Genomic DNA, 12,432 nt, shown 5'->3' on the forward strand with positions numbered 1-12,432 from the left:
TTGGCTAGGATTCTGTATTATCTTATTTCTGGAAGCTAGCCATGAACAAAAGGTCTAGCAATAATAACTACACCAAAAAGGTACTGGAAGCTAGGAGTGAGCAAAGAAGCTAGCACTAACAACTACCCCAGAAGGTACTGGGAGCTAGTAGTGAACAAAGTGGCTAGCACTAACATTTTCTCCAAATAGGTACAGGGAGCTAGCAGTGAACATAGAGACTAGCACTAACATCTTCTCCAGATAGGTACAGGGAGCTAGCAGTGAACATAGAGACTAGCACTAACATCTTCTCCAGATAGGTACAGGGAGCTAGCAGTGAACATAGAGACTAGCACTAACATCTTCTCCAGATAGGTAATGGGAGCTAGCAGTGAACATAGAGACTAGCACTAACATCTTCTCCAGATAGGTACTGGGAGCTAGCAGTGAACAAAGAGACTAGCACTAACATCTTCTCCAGATAGGTACAGGGAGCTATCAGTGAACATAGAGACTAGCACTAACATCTTCTCCAGATAGGTACAGGGAGCTAGCAGTGAACATAGAGACTAGCACTAACATCTTCTCCAGATAGGTACAGGGAGCTAGCAGTGAACATAGAGACTAGCACTAACAACTTTCCAGACAGGTACTGGGAGCTAGCAGTGAACATAGAGGCTAGCACTAACAACTTTCCAGACAGGTACTGGGAGCTAGCAGTGAACAAAGAGACTAGCACTAACATCTTCTCCAGATAGGTACAGGGAGCTAGCAGTGAACATAGAGACTAGCACTAACATCTTCTCCAGATAGGTACAGGGAGCTAGCAGTGAACATAGAGACTAGCACTAACAACTTTCCAGATAGGTACTGGGAGCTAGCAGTGAACAAAGAGACTAGCACTAACATCTTCTCCAGATAGGTACAGGGAGCTAGCAGTGAACATAGAGACTAGCACTAACAACTTTCCAGACAGGTACAGGGAGCTAGCAGTGAACATAGAGGCTAGCACTAACAACTTTCCAGACAGGTACTGGGAGCTAGCAGTGAACAAAGAGACTAGCACTAACATCTTCTCCAGATAGGTACAGGGAGCTAGCAGTGAACATAGAGACTAGCACTAACATCTTCTCCAGATAGGTACAGGGAGCTAGCAGTGAACATAGAGACTAGCACTAACAACTTTCCAGATAGGTACTGGGAGCTAGCAGTGAACAAAGAGACTAGCACTAACATCTTTTCCAGATAGGTACAGGGAGCTAGCAGTGAACATAGAGACTAGCACTAACATCTTCCCCAGATAGGTACAGGGAGCTAGCAGTGAACATAGAGACTAGCACTAACATCTTCTCCAGATAGGTACAGGGAGCTAGCAGTGAACAAAGAGACTAGCACTAACATCTTTCCAGACAGGTACTGGAAGCTAGGAGTGAGCGAAGAAGCTAGCACTAACAACAACCCCAGATAGGTACTGGGAGCTAGCAGTGAACATAGAGACTAGCACTAACATCTTCTCCAGATAGGTACTGGGAGCTAGCAGTGAACAAAGAGACTAGCACTAACATCTTCTCCAGATAGGTACTGGGAGCTATCAGTGAACATAGAGACTAGCACTAACATCTTCTCCAGATAGGTACAGGGAGCTATCAGTGAACATAGAGACTAGCACTAACATCTTCTCCAGATAGGTACTGGGAGCTAGCAGTGAACATAGAGACTAGCACTAACATCTTCTCCAGATAGGTACAGGGAGCTATCAGTGAACATAGAGACTAGCACTAACATCTTCTCCAGATAGGTACAGGAAGCTATCAGTGAACATAGAGACTAGCACTAACATCTTCTCCAGATAGGTACTGGGAGCTAGCAGTGAACAAAGAGACTAGCACTGACATCTTCTCCAAATAGGTACAGGGAGCTAGCAGTGAACATAGAGACTAGCACTAACATCTTCTCCAGATAGGTACAGGAAGCTATCAGTGAACATAGAGACTAGCACTAACAGCTTCTCCAGATAGGTACAGGGAGCTATCAGTGAACATAGAGACTAGCACTAACATCTTCTCCAGATAGGTACAGGGAGCTAGCAGTGAACAAAGATACTAGCACTAACATCTTCTCCAGATAGGTACAGGGAGCTAGCAGTGAACATAGAGACTAGCACTAACATCATCTCCAGACAGGTACAGGGAGCTAGCAGTGAACAACGAGGCTAGCACTAACATCTTCTCCAGATAGGTACTGGGAGCTAGCAGTGAACATAGAGACTAGCACTAACAGCTTCTCCAGACAGGTACAGGGAGCTAGCAGTGAACAAAGATACTAGCACTAACATCTTCCCCAGATAGGTACAGGGAGCTATCAGTGAACATAGAGACTAGCACTAACATTTTCTCCAGATAGGTACTGGGAGCTAGCAGTGAACATAGAGGCTAGCACTAACATCTTCACAAGATAGGTACTGGGAGCTAGCAGTGAACATAGAGACTAGCACTAACATCTTCTCCAGATAGGTACAGGGAGCTAGCAGTGAACATAGAGACTAGCACTAACATCTTCCCCAGATAGGTACAGGGAGCTAGCAGTGAACAAAGAGACTAGCACTAACATCTTCTCCAGATAGGTACAGGGAGCTATCAGTGAACATAGAGACTAGCACTAACATCTTCTCCAGATAGGTACAGGGAGCTAGCAGTGAACATAGAGACTAGCACTAACATCTTCTCCAGATAGGTACAGGGAGCTAGCAGTGAACATAGAGACTAGCACTAACATCTTCACAAGATAGGTACTGGGAGCTAGCAGTGAACATAGAGACTAGCACTAACATCTTCTCCAGATAGGTACAGGGAGCTAGCAGTGAACATAGAGACTAGCACTAACATCTTCTCCAGATAGGTACAGGGAGCTAGCAGTGAACATAGAGACTAGCACTAACATCTTCTCCAGATAGGTACTGGGAGCTATCAGTGAACATAGAGACTAGCACTAACATCTTCTCCAGATAGGTAATGGGAGCTAGCAGTGAACATAGAGACTAGCACTAACATCTTCTCCAGATAGGTACAGGGAGCTATCAGTGAACAAAGAGACTAGCACTAACATCTTCACAAGATAGGTACTGGGAGCTAGCAGTGAACATAGAGACTAGCACTAACATCTTCTCCAGATAGGTACAGGGAGCTAGCAGTGAACATAGAGACTAGCACTAACATCTTCTCCAGATAGGTACAGGGAGCTAGCAGTGAACATAGAGACTAGCACTAACATCTTCTCCAGATAGGTACTGGGAGCTATCAGTGAACATAGAGACTAGCACTAACATCTTCTCCAGATAGGTAATGGGAGCTAGCAGTGAACATAGAGACTAGCACTAACATCTTCTCCAGATAGGTACAGGGAGCTAGCAGTGAACATAGAGACTAGCACTAACATCTTCTCCAGATAGGTACAGGGAGCTAGCAGTGAACATAGAGACTAGCACTAACATCTTCTCCAGATAGGTACTGGGAGCTATCAGTGAACATAGAGACTAGCACTAACATCTTCTCCAGATAGGTAATGGGAGCTAGCAGTGAACAAAGAGACTAGCACTAACATCTTCTCCAGATAGGTACAGGGAGCTAGCAGTGAACATAGAGACTAGCACTAACATCTTCTCCAGATAGGTACAGGGAGCTATCAGTGAACATAGAGACTAGCACTAACATCATCTCCAGATAGGTACAGGGAGCTAGCAGTGAACATAGAGACTAGCACTAACATCTTCTCCAGATAGGTACTGGGAGCTATCAGTGAACATAGAGACTAGCACTAACATCTTCTCCAGATAGGTACAGGAAGCTATCAGTGAACATAGAGACTAGCACTAACATCTTCTCCAGATAGGTACAGGAAGCTATCAGTGAACATAGAGACTAGCACTAACATCTTCTCCAGATAGGTACAGGGAGCTAGCAGTGAACAAAGAGACTAGCACTAACATCTTCTCCAGATAGGTACTGGGAGCTATCAGTGAACATAGAGACTAGCACTAACATCTTCTCCAGATAGGTACAGGGAGCTATCAGTGAACATAGAGACTAGCACTAACATCTTCTCCAAATAGGTACAGGGAGCTAGCAGTGAACATAGAGACTAGCACTAACATCTTCTCCAGATAGGTACAGGGAGCTATCAGTGAACATAGAGACTAGCACTAACATCTTCACAAGAAAGGTACTGGGAACTATCAGTGAACAAACATCTTCTCCAAATAGGTACTGGGAGCTAGCAGTGAATGAAGAGGCTAGCACTAACATCTTCACCAGATAGATACTGCTTGGCTGGCATAGTCATGTGTATGTCAATGCCCTGTCCTCACTGTAGGTTTGAACATGCATACACCTCATGCCATTGCAAGTCCTTACAGCACCTTGTAACCTTGTGGTTTCTTCCTAAAACCTTACATCCATATCACATATACCAATAGTGATCCATTCAGCAGTCAAATTCACATGTGTAGGAGTATGAATATCGCATACATTTCAATGGGCAATAATCAGTGCTATTCAGACCATTACCAAGGGACCTGGCATAGGCAAAGGTCATCTGGAGAGTTAGTGACCTTGTTTGGCGAAGAACGAAATCACCATATGCCCAGCAACCCCATCCACTCATTTTGGTTCTAAAGGAGTCAATTTGAGGTCATTCAGGTCGGTCATCCCACACTGTAACAATGTTTAGGCCAGCTTTTGATTTGACAGATGCATTCTTATCCATCCTAGAAGTCAACCTCCAGCAAAAAATGGCAAACAATTTCAAGCACTCCTGTTCGGTCTCTGCTTGGGTCTCCAGGTTTTGATTCAGTTAGGCATGGCAGTAGTCAGTTGACTTCACACCAGTAACACTCATTCACTGTCAGAGCTTCTTCAGTTTAAACTTCTCTCCTGAGGTCTCTTAGCTGTGTTCTCCACATAGAGATATCTCAGTTACAAATGAATTGACTCAACATATATGGAGGGTAAGGAACTCGCAAAGGTGTCAGACAAATACAACAACAGTTTAAGACAGTACAATTCTGTCTTGTTTCAGCAAAACTCCACATATACACAAGATCATTTGTATGTTGGAGGGGAGGGCATCTTTTGAGAGTTCTGGTTCTAACAAAACACTGCTGCACTCAAGAACTCTCCAGCACTGCAATTGGTTGCAGAGGCTCCTGAGGTGAAGGTTTTCATGCAGAAAATGCCTCCTCTCCAGTGTACTTTTTACCAACCAGGTGCCAAGAGTCCAAACTGTGTGAAATATCCCTGATCATTTGTTGATCATGGTTTCCCTCATTCCACCCTGCTGACAGTCATGATCTTTCAGATGCATCGGGACCGAGGTGGACAGCTTGTATGATGAATCAGCAGACACAATATCTCTATAATGCCTCAAAGTGAAATGCAGGAGCCTTTTCTGTCAAAAATCGATTTCAGTGAGAAATGACTGTTACATATCTCAACAAAAGGTCACCATCTTACAACAACATTGCAGTAACCATTCTATCCTGGTGCATTCAATAAGCTCTACCAGGACTAGTCACACAATTCTGGTCTGTCATTCTTGTCAGGGTCTCTTAACCGTGTCCTCTATGAGCAGCACTATGCAGCATCACTTGTCCACTTTGTTTTTAGCTTCTTTTACATCAGGCAGAAAATGCAGTGAATTGCAAGCTCTAGCTTTTAAGCTGACCCACAAGGGAGGGGAGCTTTCCATCTGTGCACACTCTGCAATCATTGTTGATGAACCCTGGTTCTTGGGATTAATCAATCTCATATGTTCATTTGCTTTTTCAGTTTAGTTGTGTTATGACTTTCAGGGGCGGATCTAGGATTCTGGAAATGGGGGGGGGGGATAAGTTGGCCGAAGGCCAAGTTCACGAGTGCCGATGACGCAAAGCCCTGTTGGTTGTTAAAAATAGGAAGGCCGCGGCCCCTCTCTAAATCCGCCCATGACATTTAGTTGGGACTCAGTTAGACTTGCTCTTAACAATGGCCCTGACTATTATGAAATCCTGTCACTTATGAATGGAAGAAGCACACATGATTTTGACAAGAAATTTCCTGTGACCGGTTATTTGAAGTCAGAAAAATACACTTAGGTACCCAAAGCATTTTTTTGAATTACGAGCCTCAGATGTAAGGATTGTAACTAATTAATAATTCAATCTCGTCCACATCACTTTTTGCATAATTTGCATAAAAAGTCTTTTACCCTACACTTTGGAACCAAAAAGGTCATTCTGGTTTATTCCGGGGTAAAAATTTTTAAATAAATTTGGGAAAATCACAGCCCTATAATATTTCCCTATTATTAAATCTTGCCATGTTCTTATAGACTTTTCCATTTACAACATCTGAAAGAGAATACACCAACCACAGCAAAAACACAGATCATCCCTATATTTCTCTGTATAATGGTATAATCCTGGTGTCTCTTCCTGTTGGGTCATACCACTATGCAGATAAATTGGGGAATAGGAAATGATCTACACAGGGAATGGGCAAAAAAAAATCTCACTCCCAGAATTCATCTGAACTTTTGAAACCATTACAAATTTGGAATTAGAACATTTGGTACATAAACGTGTTCTAAATTGAAAAGCAGGTTGCGATACCAAAGTGAAAATTACACATTTCCGGGGCATTTTGACCAATTTCAGGGTCTTTTTATGATGATATATATGAATGTCCCCAAAATGCATCAAACAATTAAATTATATTAATGACCCAGATTGCGAGAGAGTGAATTCTGGGAAGAAATTAATACCCAAGGGAAAAACAGATAAAGCATCAAATGTGCAAAGAAATGTGCACAAAAATACTGGCCTCTTATCACCATTTTTGGATGAATTTTTAGAAAACTTTAATTTCCATTATATTTTCCTAACTTTTTACCAAATACAGATCGATTTTGATTAACATAAATGGCACGGCGGCTTTCACCCTTTGTTTAAATCATGATTGTAAATAAAAAGGTTGATCAGGATTTGAATTTTTTGATCAAAAAACCTGTGGTTCAACATTAGTGAAAAAATTAGTATTTGCACTAACATTTTGCCATTTTATGCCATTCAAAAAGTTGGATAGCAAATAAAGAAATAATCAGCAATGATGGTTGAAGACTAAGAATTCAAGTGAAAATGATGAAAAAAAGAGATATTTTATCTAAAAAGATCATGCAATTAATAAAGGTGATTGGAATAAAAAAGGCATCAATAATATGACAACACCTGTGAAGTAAATAGTGTGAAACAGTTGCAAGAAATGCCATGGCTGCGGGTTGAGAAAACAAACCACAGACACAGCGGCAAATGCATATTATTAAAGAATATAATACAGGGTACACACATACATTTGTAGTTTGAAAGGCAGATCAAAGCAATGCATTATGGGTACATGATCAAACACTGTCAAAAGCAAAGCAATTACCATATTCATAGTCATTACAGGAATGTTTGTTATAATGTATTCATACAGTGAAGGCAAAAAAGTGGTTCAAATAGCCTTGGAAAGTGAAGAACCTAACACTATTACCGATTATGTCCAAAATATGATAAACATTGTTAATATTGCAAGACACATTTTTTTATAAAATTGCAAAGATCAGAGACAATTTTGTAGCAGTGAATATTTCACCTGTATTCTAAATAGGACGAAGTGGCAGTTACAATATGCCAAATTTTACAAGTTCACAATTACCTGTTTTAGATTTAAAAATACATTTTTACTATCCTAATAAATTGAGAGTCAAAGAAAATTTTGAAATTCGTGTTCAGTCAGTGAAAATATAATAACGTTTTCAGTCAAATTTTGAAAATCAAGTCTGGTCAGTTTGAAATTAAAACATACAAAACACGACTTTATTTCAAAAATGATTTTAAAAATATTTGTTTCCCTAAATTTCGAAATTACAATGTTCTTCACATTCCATGAACTATACAGCGCATATTGCTATCATTAAAATTTATAAAAGCAGATATCATCATTAAAACTATCAAGTGCATCATCTTGAAACTGTCCAGGTGCTTTTCTACGACAAAAAAAAAAAAGAATCCTCTCCCAACAAGAAAGTACTGTTTTGTTATAATTTATGGTGAGAAACAATTTATTTAATTATACATTAAAATTAATTATTAATATCGAAAGAAAAAAAAATCCAAATTAATTATTATTATTCCTTTAAATAAATATTATTAGTTAAGTACAAAATATCACCTAAAAACCCATAAATAATATTTGACATTTTTATTACGTAATAATAGAAATCAAAATTTAGTCAAAAAGTGTAAATTCACATTCCTTACTGCACTGATAAAAATATAACTTTGATAAGATCATTTACCGATTAGTAAATGTTAATTTGTTAGGAAATTATTTTATATGTTATCAGTTAAAAAAATAAATTATAATATAAATATTAACAGCAAACACAGATAAAACACAGAGACACAAACGAATGGCCAATTATTGGGGGTGAGTTTTGGGTCATATGATTGTGAGGTACGGTAGTCCAAAATGGTGAAATCAGCTGGCCGGAGACTGGACAAAAAACAAACAGACAACAGCAACAAGAAAACAAACAGACAACAATGTGGCTCTGATAAATGTACACATCGTTTTAGAGTTTAAAACACCCGTAACTGCAGCCAAAATGGGTGTAACTTCTCATCCAAAAACATTACCAATTATAGAAGTTATCGGTTATACTTAAACTCTAACCCATACAGAACACAAAAATCTGCTTTTGTAAGAATGCTTACGAAAACTTGCTACCCACGACCATGCACCGCATCCATAAAATTAATATTTTAGCTGAAATTGTTGAAAATGGACATATGGAGGGAGTGCTCATCCTTAACAAGGTCACCTTGATTAACAAAATACGTAGATATGTTTTTTGTTCACTCCTGAAATTGATAGGAACTGAGCTTATAAGATAGAGCAGAAGCAGCGGCCAGGATAGAAATTCTTGCTTTGTTATTTATTTGTCACAAATATGCCAATCATAGAAGAAATTTTATGAGCCAATACAACAATTAAAACAAAACAAAAAACAGGATAACAAAAGCAAACACAGCCAACAAGAGTGAGATATTCGGAAAGCAATTGTCACAGGGGCCGGGAAGTCACAGGAGGTCACAACAGGTAGCAGTTGATGACAAACACCGTTCGGGACGTAGTGACAGGCAACCTTGTGTTGAGAAAAGCACTAGCTGGAGAGAATCCATCGGCATGAACATTATCACATAACAACGAATGGAATAATAAGTATATGCAGCAAAGCGAGAAACAAACGTGATAGAAAGCTTTTGTCTGAACTTGTTATGATTCGTAAACTGGTCCTGTACATTACCATGAACATGTTAAAGTAATACAATGCAGTGGTGAATCATGTTTTAAATTTGAACGATGTCTTTCTAAATAAAAATCTCCAGAATAAAATTCAATACACAACACACCATGAAATTTGGAATAATACATTCAGGACCCCGATGAACTTGTAATTTCTTGGCGAGTACAATTATTTTTTGTTAGATATGCAAATGAGACACCACTGCTATATGTTGAAAGAGCCTGAACATTCACATGAATATTCATCGGCTTCTTTGAGTCATAAAATATTCATAAATTTTTCCAAAATCGCAAAGATTTATATTTCCCCACATTATCTACTATTTAATCTTGAACAGACTATGTCTGTATACCTAAACCATGCACCATACTGACTTATTATTACACAATATTACCATGAACAGTAATTTGAATAAAAAAATTTGTTGAGACAAACAGACAAAAGCTTTCAATCACATGACCCTAGCATCAATTTAAACTTTATAGATTATGACAGCCAACCTGAGCATGCTCAGAACAATTAATGAATAATTAATTAATGAATATTCATGAGTTTGACTTACCCGAGGTGAAGCTAATGCTTTGACTTTTCTGATTTCATTGGTGAGTATAGCATCATGAAAGATTATGAGCTTAGGTTTATCAAACACAACTTCTTCCTTCGCTGGTTGCAGTATTAAAAACGGGCGATTATAATCTCGCAGTCTACATTTCAGTTTTTTTTGCCTTTGTGGTGACTGTAAAATACAAAATACATGCAAGTGTGGAAACTGATATACATTGTTACGTATTGGAAAATAGAAAAGAGTTACTAAGGCTAAATTCAAATTTTGCACTACTGAGCATGTTACTGCACATATATGCAATGAATTATGGGAGACAACTTCATAGTTTGCACTACTGAGCATGTTACTGCACATATATGCACAATGAATTATGGGAGACAACTTCATATTTTGCACTACTGAGCATGTTACTGCACATATATGCAATGCATTATGGGAGACAACTTATTTTGCACTACAGAGCATGTTACTGCACATATATACAATGCATTATGGGAGAAAACTTATTTTGCACTACTGAGCATGTTACTGCACCTATATACAATGCATTCATGTTGGTTACAATATATGACTTTTTCACCTCATGTCAAACAAAATTTTGAGATATGAAGAAATAACCTCACCATAGAAACCAGTAACAATTCCAGTTTTGACCATTTTTCATGATATATCAGACCAGAGGTACATTACTTGGGGTTTGCAACTACGGTGACATGATACTAAGATCCAGTTACAATCACGCTCTCGCAATAGCGTTCCAACTTAGAAAAATGCGCATGCCCGAGGTAATTAGGATACTGGGATGTCCAGATGGGTCAAAATAGCTGCTCACGATATGACAGATTACGATAACTATATTTTCTGTACATTTTCAATGTATTACATTTTTTCACTATGAATGTGGTAATACATGTTTTATTGTTTTATTACAAACCGCCTATGTCATGTCAGAAGGTAGTAGCATCAGTCTCGCTATCTACGAGATGAGACTTGAATGGGATCTTGGCATGATGTCACCATACAGTAACAATGTGCGTTGCAAACCCCAAGTAATGTACCTCTGATTAGACTTTTATTTTGTAAATTGATGATTTTCGATCAAATCGACATAATTACCTACTTGCTTTTGAAAAATTGTGAAAAAAATTATATAGGTTTGAAATGTGTGTTCATGGTGACAAAAGTTGACACTGGCAGCCAACATACCATTTTGACTTGCTCTCCTCGACACAATGCTTCATATGCTTCTCTTTCTGGTAGGTAATCATTTAGGGGTTTGTGACTTTCTAGAAATTCTTTTTCTTCTTCTCCGGGTACGTCTGCATCATCACCTCTTTGTCTGTTATACTTAGCTAATTCTTGCTCAAAATATGCTTTGTTTCCGAGTCCCCTAACATGCTCTGGATCTAATAAGAATACAATGTTTGAACCAATTAGAATGGCTAAAATGGTAAAACATCACAGAAAGATCATTCTTTACAATGTTTGCTCTATCATTATCAAATGTGCTTATGAAAATAATAGAGTTGTGTCTACGATCAAAATAATATTATACTTAGACACCAGTAGTACATAATTTCAAAACAGTATAGTTTTGTTATCTTTAAACTTTTAGTTAAGCTAAAACAATACTATTGTTCTATGGTCAATGTAATCATCAAAACAATACTATTATTTTATGGTCAATATCATCATCAAAACAATACCATTATTCTACGGTCAATATCATCATCATCAAAACAATACCATTATTCTACGGTCAATATCATCATCAAAACAATACCATTATTCTACGGTCAATATCATCATCAAAACAATACCATTATTCTATGGTCAATATCATCATCAAAACAATACTATTATTCTACAGTCAATATCATCATCAAAACAATACCATTATTCTATGGTCAATATCATCATCAAAACAATACCATTATTCTACAGTCAATATCATCATCAAAACAATACTATTATTCTATGGTCAATATCATCATCAAAACAATACCATTATTCTACTGTCAATATCATCATCAAAACAATACCATTATTCTATGGTCAATATCATCATCAAAACAATACCATTATTCTATGGTCAATATCATCATCAAAACAATACCATTATTCTACAGTCAATATCATCATCAAAACAATACTATTATTCTATGGTCAATATCATCATCAAAACAATACCATTATTCTATGGTCAATATCATCATCAAAACAATACTATTATTCTACAGTCAATATCATCATCAAAACAATACCATTATTCTATGGTCAATATCATCATCAAAACAATACCATTATTCTACAGTCAATATCATCATCAAAACAATACTATTATTCTATGGTCAATATCATCATCAAAACAATACCATTATTCTACTGTCAATATCATCATCAAAACAATACCATTATTCTATGGTCAATATCATCAAAACAATACCATTATTCTATGGTCAATATCATCATCAAAACAATACCATTATTCTACAGTCAATATCATC

General features: G+C 37.9%; 1 protein-coding gene across 4 annotated transcripts in view; it reads right to left on the reverse strand.

Annotated features, from left to right (window-relative positions):
* The window catches only part of LOC100369718 (prolyl 4-hydroxylase subunit alpha-1), a 46,378-nt gene that overhangs the window by 18,241 nt on the left and 15,705 nt on the right, over positions 1-12,432 (reverse strand). For all 4 annotated transcript variants that reach the window (XM_085493818.1, XM_085493820.1, XM_085493819.1 and 1 more), the window contains exons 7-8: positions 11,132-11,331; positions 9,923-10,096 (exon numbers count right to left, since the gene is read on the reverse strand). In XM_085493818.1, coding sequence (XP_085349944.1) covers positions 9,923-10,096; positions 11,132-11,331 — 374 coding nt within the window. The remainder of the gene's footprint in view (positions 1-9,922; positions 10,097-11,131; positions 11,332-12,432) is intronic.

Source organism: Saccoglossus kowalevskii, chromosome 19 (genome assembly GCF_978046115.1).
Source record: "Saccoglossus kowalevskii chromosome 19, keSacKowa6.1, whole genome shotgun sequence".
Lineage (NCBI taxonomy): Eukaryota > Metazoa > Hemichordata > Enteropneusta > Harrimaniidae > Saccoglossus > Saccoglossus kowalevskii.